Source organism: Artemia franciscana, unplaced genomic scaffold, assembly GCF_032884065.1.
Source record: "Artemia franciscana unplaced genomic scaffold, ASM3288406v1 Scaffold_867, whole genome shotgun sequence".
Classification (NCBI taxonomy): Eukaryota; Metazoa; Arthropoda; class Branchiopoda; order Anostraca; family Artemiidae; genus Artemia; species Artemia franciscana.
The window spans coordinates 136421-154855 of NW_027068640.1; the positions used below are offsets into that span (position 1 = coordinate 136421).

The 18435-nt window shown below is 31.7% G+C and overlaps 1 protein-coding gene across 7 annotated transcripts in view; it reads right to left on the minus strand.

The window, feature by feature from the left end:
• Positions 1-18435, minus strand: part of LOC136043716 (FGGY carbohydrate kinase domain-containing protein-like) — a 66529-nt gene that overhangs the window by 28513 nt on the left and 19581 nt on the right. For 6 of the 7 annotated variants that reach the window (XM_065728620.1, XM_065728614.1, XM_065728616.1 and 3 more), the window contains exons 3-4: positions 18132-18243; positions 3318-3570 (exon numbers count right to left, since the gene is read on the minus strand). In XM_065728620.1, the coding sequence (XP_065584692.1) occupies positions 3318-3570; positions 18132-18243 (365 nt within the window). The remainder of the gene's footprint in view (positions 1-3317; positions 3571-18131; positions 18244-18435) is intronic. The other variant, XM_065728619.1, reaches the window with a different exon arrangement.

Consider the following 18435-nt stretch of genomic DNA (forward strand, 5'->3'; position numbering starts at 1 on the left):
TACCAACATATTTGAAAATAGAAATTCCTAATAAAAATAGTATTTTAGTTATTTAATTATGATTTTAGTAATATAAAGTATTATAGTAATTAAAGTAGTATTTTAAGCAGAAATGCTTAAGATGCTGCGCATTTGTATGACTCACAGAACACGTATCTAAAAAAAAACGCCTGATTCTGAAAGATTCAGAATCAAAATTGAATAAGTCTTCAAAGCAAATGAAACAAACAAAAAACCAGATGTATGTCCGATTTTGATTTCAATACATCCATCATAAGCCTTAAGATATTTTTATATTTTTTAGTTTACTTTTTATTCAGTTCAAAGAATATGGACAGTAAATCTTAATAATAAGCTAGCTCACTTTTTTCTTAGAAAACTAGCTGATCTTTTTTCCAGTTCAAAGAATATGTCCAGTAAATCTTAATAATAAACTCAGTCAAAGTGACTTCAAAAAAATTAAATAATTGTTTCATATCAAAGGATTTCTTGTATTTTTTTTTTTATTAATCCGTCTATGCGCATATATTAGGAACGTAGCATAGGGAGACTTTAAGGTCCCCTTTTTCGACCACCCTGAAAGTCAAAATTTTACGTTTTTGTGATTTCGTTTTCCATATAATTCGCCAATTTTTGGCATTTTCTCAATCTGCTCCCTCGGTCGAATAATTTCTTAAAAAGAAATATTTTAGAGCATCCAAGTACTTTGAAATTATCAAAATACTGTCGAAGACTGAACAGGTAATCTTGACCATTTCGGCTTCTGAGAAGGTTAATAGAGACAATAAACTTACAGGACGATTTTCTTACTTTGGTCTTTGCGTCATTAATTTGTCACTATTTCATTGCCATCTAAACTTTCTCGGATCTTTCCGAGAAACTTTCTCGGAAAAACAGAAAATCCCAGCTGTTTTTCCAAATCTTGTGTTCAAGAACAGGATTATTCTAGGTATGTTACCTCTAACCACTATTTTTAAAAAGACAGTTTAAAATGAGTTCAAAGACAAACCGTTCTTTCAGTTAAAAAGACAAAAATTAATACAAATATAAATTAATTTGAAATATCTTAATATAAATTAATTTATAATAATTAACTTAACATAAATTTAATTTAATACTGGTTAATCATAGAATAAAAACTAAAATTGCAATTGCATTATAAGATGCTAAAACATTAAAATTTGTTATGGAGGATTTGGAAGACAATCATGTTCAATAGTAGATGATGGATTCGAAAGCATTTCAGTTAGGCAAACAAAACTTCCTAAGATGATTCCTGAGCCTCCCCAATTCATCCCATCCAGCCCAGTTCAGTCTAGGGCTATGCTCCCGGAAGATGTTGACAAGCCACTAGTATTAGTCCTTCTTTATTCCTAGGGCAAAGACAATTATTTAGAAGAAAGGCATCCAAACTTTGATATACCTGTCTAAACTTTGACACACAGAAAGATTTACCCTAGTTTCGAATTTTTGGTTACCTGTATCTTTTTTGGCTCTGGAGTTTAGAAATCATTGTTTCCCAGTAAAGGAAACATAGTAAACACCAAACCAAGACATTTTAAACAAATCTTCCTAGTTACAGAGAGTTGTCATTTGTAGCTCAACCAGGAATAGTAAGTAAGATTATTAGTAAGACGTTATTTTAGAAATGAATTTACTGGAATTTCAAAAATAGAAAAATAAACGGTAACGATAGAAAAAAACAAGGTAGATGGAACATAACAAAAGCATAAAGTTAAAAAAAAAATAAAAAGAGAATTGCCCAATTCTCAATTCACGGCAAAAATAACCGGTAATAGCCAAGTAGCGGCATGAAAATTCTTTATAAATGCCCATGGAATAAACTAAAAAGATAAAGGTTAAAAACGAAGAATAAAAGAGAATAGCCACTTTTATCAAATAACAATAAAAAGTAAAGGTAACGGCAAAAATAACTCAAAAATAAGCTGTAAAATGCAAGTAACGAATAAAAAGCGGCTGTTAAATGCCCATGGAACAAAATAATGAGTAGAACTTGAAAACAAGAGATTTTTCAAGTAACGGCCATTTTTTAACGGCTAGCGTTGTCATAAAAGTGATTTTATACTCTGACAAAATGCAGCAACCCAGTATTTACCTGAAATTTCACGATTTGGATGGACGGACGACTTAATAACTGGCCGTTGACACCTGAGTGATCAATTTTTTAATTGTCAAGTTTTTGACTCCAAATTTCCTTTTTTGTCACAAGCACATATAGGTAGTCTTCTCATATGAAATAGTCCTTGCATTTCCAATAGCGTATAGACTTAGATTCCAATAGAATTTACAGTATAGAATTGAAATTATCGTATAGATTTAATTTAGTTTAAATGGTAATTTAATTTAAATACTTTTAAAGAATTAAATTAGCATATATAAATTGCATTAGCGTATTGACTTTAAATTAATATTGAATTTTGTGTATAGAATTTAAATTACCATACTTTTCAAAATTTTCGTATAGATTTTAATTTAGTTCTAACTTTATTTAATTTAGTTTAGTGTAATTTATCATATACATTTAAATTTACTTTATATTTTAATTTAATATAGATAGATTTTAATAAATTAGCGTACAGGATTTGGCGTTTAGGATTAATGTATAGAATTGGAGTGTATGAAATATTCTTAGCATTACCAATAGCGAATAGATTTAAATGTGCATGGATTTTAATGTATAGAATTAACATTAGCCTTATTCTATTACTTTAAAATAGCTTAGTTTAATTTATCATATACATTTTAATTTAGTTTAGAAATTGATTTAATTTAGATATGTTTTATAAATTAGCATATAGAATTTAGCGTGTAGAGTTAGCCAATAGAAGCTGTGTACATGAAATATTCTTAGCATTACCAATAGCGTATAGACTTAAATTCCTATAGAATTTAGTGTACAGAAATTAAATTATAATATTTTTTTTTATTAGCGTATAGGTTTTAATCTGATTTTATTTAATTACGTGTAATTGAGGAAATATGCTTTCATTTGGTTTAGAATTTTATTTAGATATTTTTTAATAAAGTAGCGTACAAAATTTAGGGCATAGAATTAGCGTTTGGCATTTCAAATAGTGCATAGAATTTAAATTCGTAATATGTTCTTGAGAATACTACCCAGTATTCCTTCACCTAGTATTTTACTGTTCCTGATCTTATGAGTTCTCCAGTGATCAATGATATCAAATTGAAAAAAAGGGAAGAGAAAAGAAAAATACTAGAAAGACCTGGAAAAAGAAAAACCCTAAAAGACCTAGAAAAAGATGAAAATCTTAAGAAGACTTAGAAAAAAAGACCTAGAAAAAAAAGACCTAGAATCGTCACCAGTAGCTTTCCAGGTAAGAAAATCAGGAAGGTCAAAAATTTTCCCAATTTTTTCCCAGGATTGCTGGACATTCTTTTTCAGCCACAACAACTTCGGCATCTCCATTTCTGGTGACATTTTCCCACCAACGTAGTCTAGAACCTCGTGTTTCATTGAATTAATGTGTTCTGCTTCTCCAACAGCTCTGTGGTCCATCCAAAGAATGACGTTTCTCTCCTTATTACCTTCGGAACAAATAGAAATAATAAACTAATATAAAGAGGATTCAACTTCGTCTTCGAGATACAACAACACCAAACGCCATCTAGATCTACCTAGCCTGATCATACAGTTAATTAGGAGAATGTGGTATTTGCTTTCATATTTATTTTGCTTCTACTTTTTATTAAGCTGAAAATAAAACAATCACTCTTTAAAAGGACAACATTAACAAATTTATAAAACTCTTTAAAACTAGCATGTGTAGAGCACATTACCCTAGCCCAAGTACTTTCGTCAATAAATAAAAAACTTTAAGGAAAAAAAACATTTTTTCAGAAAATTCCGGCCAAGGTAAAATAAGGTGGATCTTCCTTGGATTTAGATTTTTCTTAAAAATACTTTTCCCAAACAAGCTTTAATACATATTTTCCTGAAATTCAGATTGTTTTGATTTTTCTGGTTGTCATTAGTGGCATCCACTGTCAGTCGCGCTAGTGGTTTTCCCACCTCAATCTAAGTAAGAAGCATTTTCTGTTGCATTCCCATAAAAACCATTCCACTCTTGCAAGTTTCCCGTACTCTTTCGGCAGGGTTCTGATGGACGGCAAATTCTAGTCAAAAAACAGTTACAAAGCTATTTCCAGTTTAAATAGAGGGGCAGGGGAAACTTAAGCTTGTAGATGAGACGCATAATATTTTTTATCCTGCTGACGCAGACTGTAATATTAGAGGGCAAAGAAAAAACTGAAACAGCAGAGACAAGGGTCGTAATCGAGCTATCATTTTCTCTTTGTGATCTGGAAGTCTGATTTATTTTCTAATACTTCATTTCCAGAGTCGGCCATTCCTCTAGAAAAAAACATAGTTGACAACTAGTTACAATTTGGTACCTATTTTAACTTGATTTAAGACTATTTTCTACTGCTACTACTACTACTATTATTTCTACTACTACTACTGCTAACAGCTCACGGCAGTACCAAGCTACCTGAGGCCAACATAGCTGCACACGCTCCTTCTTCATCCCAATCTATTTAAAGCCTCCATGTTTACAACCTCCCAGGAAGTTTCTATTTCTGTTAAGTCTTTTGTTACGACATCCTTTAGAGCCAACCACCGACGACCTGCTTTCCATTTAGCCATAGAGTGTTGACCAAAAAAGATAATCTTTTGGTCATCGTTTATCCGAAGAACACACCCTAGCAATCTCAACCTTTCTCTTATTATAGCCCTAGAACGTGGGATTGAGCCCCACTTTTTGTACAGCCTACTGTTTGAACGGTCAGTCTGTCGGGTATTCAAAACACTCCATATGCAATTTCTCGGGAAACATCTAAAAAATCTTCCTCCGTTTCCGGAGCGTCCAAGCTTCAACACCACATTTGACAATTGCCATCAATATAGCCTCCAAAATTCTAATCTTGGTTTGCAGACTTATCTTCCTATTCTTCCAATCTTTTTTTCAATTGTGAAAAAACATCCCGAGCCTTGGCTATTCTACTTTTAACATCACGCACCCACCGTCTTTATCAATAATGCTACCAAGGTAAGTGAAGCTGCCCACTGGATATATCTTTTTGATACCCAACGTCCCGTTTTCATCTTCATCTATTCCTAGCTTTAGAGACATATTCTCGTGCATATAGCAGAGTTATTCTCGTGCATAGTGCACGAGCATAGTGCATCGTGATCGTGCATAGTACATCATTTTAGTGTATTTGTCTGGTATACCATGCAAGGAAAAGACCTTAACCAAAGTTCTTCTATCAGCTGAATCAAACCCTTACTCATAAACTATACACCTGAGGATGAAAGGTGTTGGTTTACTCGGGTTGGTTAGGTTAATTATCAACCTAAGAGTGAAAACTGTGTGGACATACTCTCTCACTTTCTAAAACCGCACTGTTCTTCTTTTAAAACTTTTGTCAGCAGAACCTCTCAGACTAAAAAGTATCATCATACTAAGTTAATTGTTACCTATCGAATCCAGGCTAATGCTTTTATAAGTACCACACTAATTTTTATCATCTTTCTTACATAGGGGTTTAATTAGAGTTCCCTAAAATTAATAGGTACTTCCCCTTTTTCAATAATCATATACATAATCTTCAGTAATATATTTCTAGCCTCGTGCCCACCATATTTAAGAAATTCATTTACCACATTATCAGCACCTGGAGCCTTATTATTTTTTATCCTTTTAGTACTGACACTAATTCTTCCTCATAAAATAAACCTCCCTTCACGTCAAAGGTGTCACAATCTTTTTTATTCTCCTCTCTATCTTATCCTGTAATTCTATCCCAGTTTAGCACATTCTTAAAATATTCTGTCTATCTCTCTTTAACTCCTTCCTTATTGTGTCCATTACAATTGTGTCGATTCCTATCTTTAATTGGGACAAGTCCAGATTGACTATTCCCTCTCAATTTATTAAAATGTCAGCACAAAATTTTAGTATTATGCCATCTAGCTGCATTTTCCAAATCCTCGGAAATTTCTTCCGTGGTCTCAACTTTACACCTCCTTAGTTTATATTTTAATGCTTTCTCCACTTTCTTTACACTCCTCCTGTTTTCACATATCTATCACTCAGATAATTCTTGTACAAATATCTTCTCTTCTCTATGAAACATAAAGCATTTTATTTCTAGCTATGTTCCGAAACTCCTTCCCAAGACACCATAAGCAACTTCGTAATATGTTTTCCTATAACTAATTAATAAATCTTCCCCATTGTCAAATTTTAAACTCTCCAGTTTACTATTCAACTGCTCCACGAAATTTTCTCTCAAATTCTTATTCTGGAGCCTACTAACATTATAGATTCCCGAAAGGTAGTTACCCTTCCTAAATTTCAGCTTTGAATTAAACCTAGACATTACTAGATGGTGATTTTTACTTTTAATAGCAAAAACAACACTCCTATATACCCTAGCTTCTTGTATCCATCCTGCCAGTCTTCGGTTTACACAACCATAATCAATAAGGATAGCTGTCTTATCATCATGTGAATACATTGTTAAATTATGGAAAATTTTATGATTAAATACGGTATTGGTTATAACTGAGTTGTTACACTTAAAAAATTGTGGCAGTCTGTAGCCATTACTGATTTCTTTTTTTTTTTACAAAGCCAAATTTACACAGGGTGGGATACCATCTATCTCTATTACTACTGACTTGTGCGTTAAAATCTCTTTATAAAAACACCATACTTCTATCTGGGATCCTGTGTATTTGTTTCTCTAACTGTAAGTAAATTCATCTGAGTCAATACTATCTCCGTGAGCCGGTTCTACAGGGGCATGCATTACTATGAATAATAGCCTCCACTTTTTATTCATAGAATGAACAATTAGCGTTTTATTAATAATACCTTCCCAACCAAATTAAAAGAGTTGGAAACTTCCTTATTCATCATGAGCCCCACTACCCTTGGGATATGAGCTTTGTGCATCTATTTTGGGATATGAGCTTTATGCATTATGGTCCCCATCCTTTCTGTCTAAGTAAATATATTCTTTATCATCGAATTACATGTTTCCTACCCTCGGGATATGAGTTTCTGAAACTCCTGGCAAATCCAGTTCAAATTGTCTACATTCATCAGACGAAATATCGATCGAGTTATTTTTTAACGTCGTAATAATCCATTATTTATTCATGCCTACAACTATTATACTACTACGGGGAGGCAGCTCATAGGCCAGGAAAAGGTTTTTCAGCCCAAAAACGTCCACCAAAATAGACCAAGGCCAAAGAAATCATCCAACAATCGGAATCTTGTGCAAATACTGTGTCGTTAACTAGGCTATAATTTCCTCGAGGGGCGCTACTCCTCAGATGGGAATAGAGTTGACCGCAAGTTCCCTAGTATCGCTGGTACCCTAACAGGGTCGAGACAACCCTTTGCAAAGACCGTTGTCCATAAATCTGAGTCTTACACCCTACCTCAGCTAACCTCTTAAAAAGGTTCCTCCCACAATTATGTTCTGCGTCACTGCAATTTAACCTATTGCTAGGATAAGGTTTGTAATTCAAGGAACGGTTCCACACGCCACTTGGGCCACGCTGAGTGAATATACCAGAGGCCTTCTTCCTCCTCCACCTGTATTTAAGGCCCCCCGAGCAAGGGTATCCCAGCTTCTATCATGGACCCCCAAGAACAAGTTCCCTTTTGGTCTCCGTCTCCTATGAAGGTACCCTACGTATCTGTAGAGGATTCTCCTATTTGCCACCTGAGGACGTACTGAGTGGCCTGGAGGAGACCCCTACTAAAAAGTAATTCTATATTTCGATTTAGTTATTATTCATGATTTACGATTTATGTTTGATTAACGATTACTTTTGATTGTGACGTTCGATTTGCCATTTACTTTCGGTTTACTCGACTTACTTAGTTTTGTCTAGATTGAGTCTATGAATGAGATCCTGTCTGTTCGCCCATATACAAGGTAAAAATTAGTTAATGATTCTTTCAATGAAGAGCAAATTTTGGCACGGATAATATTCTATAAAGCTTTATCTAGTAATATACAACTAAATTTCTGTTTAGAACCCACGACAATTCAAAAGTTTTCGACTATGTACAAGATCAGCTAATCCCCATAGGGACAGATGGCAGTCTGCCCCCATAGGTTATATAAATGTAAAGATCATATAGGCTATCTAAGTTGTAATCCACCCACAAAAAGGACACATAGAGATTGGTAGAAGTAGCATTATTTGGTGCATATAGTACTCTACAAACTTTTATGTACATATTTTCAGTATTATACACACTTTTAAGACTTCTCATAAATTTGTTTCCCCAATAAACTTTTACCATTAACATTAATTGAAATAATAGTTACTATTCCTGAATCTGCTTCAGACTGCAATTCTTCCTCACTTGATAGTTTCACACCATTTCCTTCAAATTCATTCTTATGAGCCCTTCCTATCCCCGTGGAGGACATCCTGATTTGTGTTTGGCCAGAGATGGCTAAGATAGATGGCTCGAAAAGTAAGTTCTTAGGCAACCTATGGTCCTTTATCACTAAACACTTGACCTAGCCATTTTAACTTTTACTTCATTATAGCTGCCAGTTAAATACCACATCCCTACGTGAGAGCTTGTTTATTTGCTCCTGCAGTCCCAGTCGTGCAGTCCAGTCCACGTTCCCAATCTGAAGCAGAATTAAAAGCTTCTTTATTTCTAAGCGTCCTATTTCCTGCATATATATCCCATTATTCTAACCAGAAAAAGTAAATTTCGTGTTTAAATTCGTGTTTAATTCGCAAATATCACATTTCGTGTTTAATAGCCCTTGGAGCTGAGTTTCCAAAACTAGTTACGAGTCCAATCCAAAGCGTCAGTAAAAATCTCAATACAATAGTTGTCAATATGGCATTATGCCACAAAACCCATTTTTTAATTTTTGATTACTAAGGGCTAGAGTTTGTTTTTACTAGGCAGTGTCTTACACCGCAGGTAAGATCCATCGTTGAAGGGGTGCCTATTGGGGGAGAGGGAAATTATCCTTTCCTCTTTTTAATAAAACACTGTTTTTGGTATTTTCATTGAAAACATCAAGAAAGACTGCCAACCCCTAGATTTTGAAAAATACATCTTGCTCCCTCCCTCCACACATACACACTAGCATTCATGAATCCGAGTCACCACATCCTAAGCAGCAAGTCACTTAACTTTCAGTGGTACTCTCTCAGTATTAGAATACTGTAGGATAAATTCCGTTGTAGTCGTGGATTTTTCACTTGTACTGTCTTTCAAATTGCACTGTAATCTACATATGTATATCTATCTATATCTATAGCGGTATCTATAGTATGTATCTATAGTAGGTATCTATAGATGTAATCTATAGCGGAATGGCTGTTAAATACTAACGACTGGTAAAAAAAAAACATTCAATTACTCTTCAAAACATTATCAATTACTGGTCATCTCAGCTTATTTCAAACCTAGCTCTCAACTGTCTATCGATGAATTATGAAAAAAAGGAAAGTAATCTATCACTATAGTAGGTATTTCCATTTGATAAAAGCAAAGAAAATTGCCCTTCCCTCTATATTTTAAAATATATATATATATATATATATATATATATATATATATATATATATATATATATATATATATATATATATACTAGCTGTTGGGGTGGCGCTTCGCGCCACCCCAACACCTAGTTGGTGGGGGCGCTTCGCGCCCCCCCCAAGCCCCCCCGCGCGCGTAAGTCGTTACGCGCCATAATAGTTACGCGCCATTGTAGTTGTGTCCCTATGTCCCACCTGTGAATATAGATAGATATATGTATATGGTTTTAACTACGTAAAACTTGCGAATATACAACATTCTTTGCTGTCCCATTGTCTTTGCATATAAATAGATTGTCAGGTTTACCGACTCTTGAACATGCAACATATAATGGTCCATGGGAAAACAATCTGTATTCAGATCTATACCTCATGATTCTAATTAGATTTTTAGATTTTTTAGTTTTTTTATTAGTTTTTAGTTTTTTTTTCTTTTTAGTTTTTTTGTCCCGGTCGTCATTTATATCCCCCTGTTTCCCCCGGTGTCCCCGTTTCCTTTTTTTTTCTTTTTTAGCTTATTTAGATTTTTAGATTTTTTAGTTTTTTTATTAGTTTTTAGTTTTTTTTTCTTTTTAGTTTTTTTGTCCCGGTCGTCATTTATATCCCCCTGTTTCCCCCGGTGTCCCCGTTGTAGTTGTGTCCCTGTGTCCCGGTCGTCATTTATATTCCCTGTGTCCCGGTCGTCATTTGTATCCCGGTGTACCGGTCTGTATATACATTCGTTTTTTAGTTTTGTTTTTCTCCTTTATTTTTTTCCTTTTTTTTTCTTTTTTAGTTTATTTAGATTTTTAGATTTTTTAGTTTTTTTATTAGTTTTTAGTTTTTTTTTCTTTTTAGTTTTTTTGTAGTTTTTACCTTCTTTTTAGTTTTGTTAATTTTTTTTTTACTTGTGTCCTGGTCGTCATTTATACTCCCTGTGTCCCGGTGCTTTGTTGATTGCTAATCGAACATTCCTTTTGTCCTGGTCGCTTTCTCTTTGAGTGTCGTCATTTATTTTTTTCTTTTTTAGTTCTTTTAGTTTTTACCTTTTTTAGTTTTTTTTAGTTTTTAGTTTTTTTAGTTTTTTACCTTTTTTTAGTTTTTTTAGTTTTTTTAGTTTTTTAGCTTTTTTATTTTTTTTATTAGTTTTTAGTTTTTTTGTAGTTTTTGCCTTTTTTTTAGTTTTTTTAGTTTTTTAGCTTTTTTATTAGTTTTTAGTTTTTTTTGTAGTTTTTGCCTTTTTTTAGTTTTTTTAGTTTTTTAGCTTTTTTATTTTTTTTATTAGTTTTTAGTTTTTTTTGTAGTTTTTGCCTTTTTTTAGTTTTTTCAGTTTTGACGTCACCTGATCCAGTTTTTTCAGGTGACGTCACCTGATCCACGATCCACAGATCCACAGACAACTTATTTTTATATATATAGATAGTTTTTTTTTTTTTACTTATGTCCTGGTCGTCATTTATACTCCCTGTGTCCCGGTGCTTTGTTGATTGCTAATCGAACATTCCTTTTGTCCTGGTCGCTTTCTCTTTGAGTGTCGTCATTTATTAGTTTTTTCCTTTTTTTTTTAGTTTTTTATTGGTTTTTACCTTTATTTTAGCTTATTTTTCAGTTTTTTCCTTTTTTTTAGTTTTTTTTTTATTTTTTATTTTTTTTAGTTTTTTACCTTTTTTTAGTTTTTTTAGTTTTTTTAGTTTTTTAGCTTTTTTACTTTTTTTATTAGTTTTTAGTTTTTTTTTTGTAGTTTTTGCCTTTTTTTAGTTTTTTCAGTTTTTTTTTTAGTTTTTTATTGGTTTTTACCTTTATAGTTTTTTTAGTTTTTTAGCTTTTTTATTTTTTTTATTAGTTTTTAGTTTTTTTTGTAGTTTTTGCCTTTTTTTAGTTTTTTCAGTTTTGACGTCACCTGATCCAGTTTTTTCAGGTGACGTCACCTGATCCATCCATCCATCCACAGACAGACAACTTATTTTTATATATATAGATAGATATATATATATATAGATATATATATATATATATATATATATATACTTTATATACTAGATATATATATGTTTTTAACTACGTAAAACTTGCGAATATACAACATTCTTCGCTGTCCCATTGTCTGTACATATAAATAGATTGTCAGCTTTACCGACTCTTGAACATGCAACATATAATTGTCCATGGAAAAACAATCCGTATTCAGGTCTATACCTCATTATACTAATGATTGCCCTGGAGCTTTGTTGATGGTGATTGCTAGTTAAACATTCCCTGTGTCCCCATCGTCATTTATATATCCCCCCTATGCCCCCCGGCGTCCCCGTTGTAGTTGTGTCCCTGTGTCCCAGTCGTTATTTGTTTTTGAATTGGTATATGATGAAATAAATTTGTTGTTTTTTTCCTTTTTTTCGTTTTAGTTTTTTTTGGTTTTTACCATTTTTAGCTTTTTTAGTTTTTTTTTCTTTTTTCTTTTTATTTTTTTTTGTAGTTTTTACCTTTTTTAGTCTTTTTATTTTTATCTTAATTGTTTTTAGTTTTCTTTTTCTCCTTTATTTTTAAGTTTTTTCTTTTTTTTTATTTTTTTTTCTTTTTCAGTTTTTAGTTTTTTTAATTTTATTAGTTTTTTATTAGTTTTTTTCAGTTTTTTTGTATTTTTTACCTTTTTGTAGTTTTTTTTTTTATTTTTTTATTTTTTAGTTTTTAGTTTTTTACCTTTTTTAGTTTTTTTTTTAGTTTTTTAGCTTTTCTAGTTTTTTAGTATTTTCTTTTTAGTTTTTTTTTGTAGTTTTTACCTTTTTTAGTTTTTTTCTTCTTTTGTATTGATGCTAAAGCCAAGGGTCGAACCTGGAACCTCTCGGACCTAGAACCTGGAACATAACGCTTTACCAACTCAGCTACTTCGGCTTGAATACATTTACCTTTAAATTTTTTTTTATTTTTATTTTTTTAGTTTTATTTTCCTCCTTTATTTTTCAGTTTTTTTCCTTTTTTAAGTTTTTTTTTCTTTTTCAGTTTTTATTTTTTTAGTTTTTTTATTAGTTCTTAGTTTTTTTTTTGTTTTTTGTACTTTTTACCTTTTTTTTAGCTTTTTTAGTTTTTTTCGTTTTTAGTTTTTAGTTTTTTACGTTTTTTAGATTTTTTTCATTTTTTAGCTTTTTTAATTTTTTAGTATTTTCTTTTTAGTTTTTTTTGTAGTTTTTATCTTTTTTAGTTTTTTTCTTCTTTTGTATTAATGCTAAAGCCAAGGTTCGAACCTGGAACCACTCGGACCTAGAACCTGGAACTTAACGTTTTACCAACTCTGCTACTTCGGCTTGAATACATTCGTTTTTGAATTGGTATATGATGAAATAATTCAGACGTCATATGCGGACAGACAGAGAGACACACAAACAAACAACTTATTTTTTCTTAAATACTTATAATGACGTCATATACTTAGCATTGTCTTAACAAACATGACGACAACTAACTTCATGACGACATACAGCTCAATCCCTATAATGACGTCAGTCGAAAGACAGACAAACAACTAATCTATATATATACTAGCTGTTGGGGTGGCGCTTCGCGCCACCCCAACACCTAGTTGGTGGGGGCGCTTCGCGCCCCCCCCAAGCCCCCCCGCGCGCGTAAGTCGTTACGAGCCATAATAGTTACGCGCCATTGTAGTTGTGTCCCTATGTCCCACCTGTGAATATAGATATATATATATATATATGGTTTTAACTACGTAAAACTTGCGAATATACAACATTCTTTGCTGTCCCATTGTCTTTGCATATAAATAGATTGTCAGGTTATCCCCCTGTTTCCCCCGGTGTCCCCGTTGTAGTTGTGTCCCTGTGTCCCGGTCGTCATTTATATTCCCTGTGTCCCGGGTCCCGGTCATCATTTGTATCCCGGTGTCCCGGTCTGTATATACATTCGTTTTTTAGTTTTGTTTTTCTCCTTTATTTTTTTCCTTTTTTTTTCTTTTTTAGCTTATTTAGATTTTTAGATTTTTTAGTTTTTTTTATTAGTTTTTAGTTTTTATTTCTTTTTAGTTTTTTTGTCCCGGTCGTCATTTATATCCCCCTGTTTCCCCCGGTGTCCCCGTTGTAGTTGTGTCCCTGTGTCCCGGTCGTTATTTATATTCCCTGTGTCCCGGTCGTCATTTGTATCCCGGTGTACCGGTCTGTATATACATTCGTTTTTTAGTTTTGTTTTTCTCCTTTATTTTTTTCCTTTTTTTTTCTTTTTTAGTTTATTTAGATTTTTAGATTTTTTAGTTTTTTTATTAGTTTTTAGTTTATTTTTCTTTTTAGTTTTTTTGTAGTTTTTACCTTCTTTTTAGTTTTGTTAATTTTTTTTTTTACTTGTGTCCTGGTCGTCATTTATACTCCCTGTGTCCCGGTGCTTTGTTGATTGCTAATCGAACATTCCTTTTGTCCTGGTCGCTTTCTCTTTGAGTGTCGTCATTTATTTTTTTCTTTTTTAGTTCTTTTAGTTTTTACCTTTTTTAGTTTTTTTTTAGTTTTTAGTTTTTTTAGTTTTTTACCTTTTTTTAGTTTTTTTAGTTTTTTAGCTTTTTTATTTTTTTTATTAGTTTTTAGTTTTTTTGTAGTTTTTGCCTTTTTTTTAGTTTTTTGTCCTGGTCGCTTTCTCTTTGAGTGTCGTCATTTATTAGTTTTTTCCTTTTTTTTTTTTAGTTTTTTATTGGTTTTTACCTTTATTTTAGCTTATTTTTCAGTTTTTTCCTTTTTTTTAGTTTTTTTTTATTTTTTATTTTTTTTAGTTTTTTACCTTTTTTTAGTTTTTTTAGTTTTTTTAGTTTTTTAGCTTTTTTACTTTTTTTATTAGTTTTTAGTTTTTTTTTGTAGTTTTTGCCTTTTTTTAGTTTTTTCAGTTTTTTTTTTAGTTTTTTATTGGTTTTTACCTTTATAGTTTTTTTAGTTTTTTAGCTTTTTTATTTTTTTTATTAGTTTTTAGTTTTTTTTGTAGTTTTTGCCTTTTTTTAGTTTTTTCAGTTTTGACGTCACCTAATCCAGTTTTTTCAGGTGACGTCACCTGACACATCCATCCACACATCCATCCACACATCCATCCACAGACAACTTATTTTTATATATATAGATATATATATCTATATATATAAAAATAAGTTGTCTGTCTGTGGATGTGTGGATGGATGTGTGGATGGATGTGTCAGGTGACGTCACCCGAAAAAACTGGATCAGGTGAGGTCAAAACTGAAAAAACTAAAAAAAGGCAAAAACTACAAAAAAAACTAAAAACTAATAAAAAAAATAAAAAAGCTAAAAAACTAAAAAAACTATAAAGGTAAAAACCAATAAAAAACTAAAAAAAAAACTGAAAAAACTAAAAAAAGGCAAAAACTACAAAAAAAAACTAAAAACTAATAAAAAAAGTAAAAAAGCTAAAAAACTAAAAAAACTAAAAAAACTAAAAAAAGGTAAAAAACTAAAAAAAATAAAAAATAAAAAAAAACTAAAAAAAAGGAAAAAACTGAAAAATAAGCTAAAATAAAGGTAAAAACCAATAAAAAACTAAAAAAAAAAGGAAAAAACTAATAAATGACGACACTCAAAGAGAAAGCGACCAGGACAAAAAACTAAAAAAAAAGGCAAAAACTACAAAAAAACTAAAAACTAATAAAAAAAATAAAAAAGCTAAAAAACTAAAAAAACTAAAAAAAGGTAAAAAACTAAAAAAACTAAAAACTAAAAAAAAACTAAAAAAGGTAAAAACTAAAAGAACTAAAAAAGAAAAAAATAAATGACGACACTCAAAGAGAAAGCGACCAGGACAAAAGGAATGTTCGATTAGCAATCAACAAAGCACCGGGACACAGGGAGTATAAATGACGACCAGGACACAAGTAAAAAAAAAAATTAACAAAACTAAAAAGAAGGTAAAAACTACAAAAAAACTAAAAAGAAAAAAAAACTAAAAACTAATAAAAAAACTAAAAAATCTAAAAATCTAAATAAACTAAAAAAGAAAAAAAAAGGAAAAAAATAAAGGAGAAAAACAAAACTAAAAAACGAATGTATATACAGACCGGTACACCGGGATACAAATGACGACCGGGACACAGGGAATATAAATAACGACCGGGACACAGGGACACAACTACAACGGGGACACCGGGGGAAACAGGGGGATATAAATGACGACCGGGACAAAAAAACTAAAAAGAAATAAAAACTAAAAACTAATAAAAAAAACTAAAAAATCTAAAAATCTAAATAAGCTAAAAAAGAAAAAAAATGGAAAAAAATAAAGGAGAAAAACAAAACTAAAAAACGAATGTATATACAGACCGGGACACCGGGATACAAATGATGACCGGGACCCGGGACACAGGGAATATAAATGACGACCGGGACACAGGGACACAACTACAACGGGGACACCGGGGGAAACAGGGGGATAACCTGACAATCTATTTATATGCAAAGACAATGGGACAGCAAAGAATGTTGTATATTCGCAAGTTTTACGTAGTTAAAACCATATATATATATATATATCTATATTCACAGGTGGGACATAGGGACACAACTACAATGGCGCGTAACTATTATGGCGCGTAACGACTTACGCGCGCGGGGGGGCTTGGGGGGGGCGCGAAGCGCCCCCACCAACTAGGTGTTGGGGTGGCGCGAAGCGCCACCCCAACAGCTAGTATATATATATATATATATATATATATATATATATATATATCTATATATATAAAAATAAGTTGTCTGTCTGTGGATGTGTGGATGGATGTGTGGATGGATGTGTCAGGTGACGTCACCTGAAAAAACTGGATTAGGTGACGTCAAAACTGAAAAAACTAAAAAAAGGCAAAAACTACAAAAAAAACTAAAAACTAATAAAAAAAATAAAAAAGCTAAAAAACTAAAAAAACTATAAAGGTAAAAACCAATAAAAAACTAAAAAAAAAACTGAAAAAACTAAAAAAAGGCAAAAACTACAAAAAAAAACTAAAAACTAATAAAAAAAGTAAAAAAGCTAAAAAACTAAAAAAACTAAAAAAACTAAAAAAACTAAAAAAAGGTAAAAAACTAAAAAAAATAAAAAATAAAAAAAAACTAAAAAAAAGGAAAAAACTGAAAAATAAGCTAAAATAAAGGTAAAAACCAATAAAAAACTAAAAAAAAAAAGGAAAAAACTAATAAATGACGACACTCAAAGAGAAAGCGACCAGGACAAAAAACTAAAAAAAAAGGCAAAAACTACAAAAAAACTAAAAACTAATAAAAAAAATAAAAAAGCTAAAAAACTAAAAAAACTAAAAAAAGGTAAAAAACTAAAAAAACTAAAAACTAAAAAAAAACTAAAAAAGGTAAAAACTAAAAGAACTAAAAAAGAAAAAAATAAATGACGACACTCAAAGAGAAAGCGACCAGGACAAAAGGAATGTTCGATTAGCAATCAACAAAGCACCGGGACACAGGGAGTATAAATGACGACCAGGACACAAGTAAAAAAAAAAATTAACAAAACTAAAAAGAAGGTAAAAACTACAAAAAAACTAAAAAGAAAAAAAAACTAAAAACTAATAAAAAAACTAAAAAATCTAAAAATCTAAATAAACTAAAAAAGAAAAAAAAAGGAAAAAAATAAAGGAGAAAAACAAAACTAAAAAACGAATGTATATACAGACCGGTACACCGGGATACAAATGACGACCGGGACACAGGGAATATAAATAACGACCGGGACACAGGGACACAACTACAACGGGGACACCGGGGGAAACAGGGGGATATAAATGACGACCGGGACAAAAAAACTAAAAAGAAATAAAAACTAAAAACTAATAAAAAAAACTAAAAAATCTAAAAATCTAAATAAGCTAAAAAAGAAAAAAAAAGGAAAAAAATAAAGGAGAAAAACAAAACTAAAAAACGAATGTATATACAGACCGGGACACCGGGATACAAATGATGACCGGGACCCGGGACACAGGGAATATAAATGACGACCGGGACACAGGGACACAACTACAACGGGGACACCGGGGGAAACAGGGGGATAACCTGACAATCTATTTATATGCAAAGACAATGGGACAGCAAAGAATGTTGTATATTCGCAAGTTTTACGTAGTTAAAACCATATATATATATATATATCTATATTCACAGGTGGGACATAGGGACACAACTACAATGGCGCGTAACTATTATGGCGCGTAACGACTTACGCGCGCGGGGGGGCTTGGGGGGGGCGCGAAGCGCCCCCACCAACTAGGTGTTGGGGTGGCGCGAAGCGCCACCCCAACAGCTAGTATATATATATATATATATATATATATATATATATATATATATATATATATATATATATATATATATATATATATATATATATATATATATATATATATATAATATATATATATATATATAATATATATATATATATATATATATATATATATATATATATATATATATATATATATGTTTGACAATATAAGCCAGACCATGTAACTTACCAAATGGACAAACAGTTACAGGATCGTGATTCGCATCAACAACAGCAAGCGAGCACGTAGCATCAAATCCAATACCTTTGATTTTATCTACAGAAACACCGTCAACAACATCCTAGGATTGAAAGAAAGTAATTAGCAATAATAAGTGCTGCTGTTACACTGGACTTGAAATCATAATTCCTTCAGGACGCAGGTTCAAGTCCCGGTGCAACCTAGACCCAAGTCTTTTTTTGGGCTCGGCGCTATTGGTGCGACTCTAAAAGCTGAGCCTCCTGCGTGCAGAGACCAAGGCATTTTGAGACAT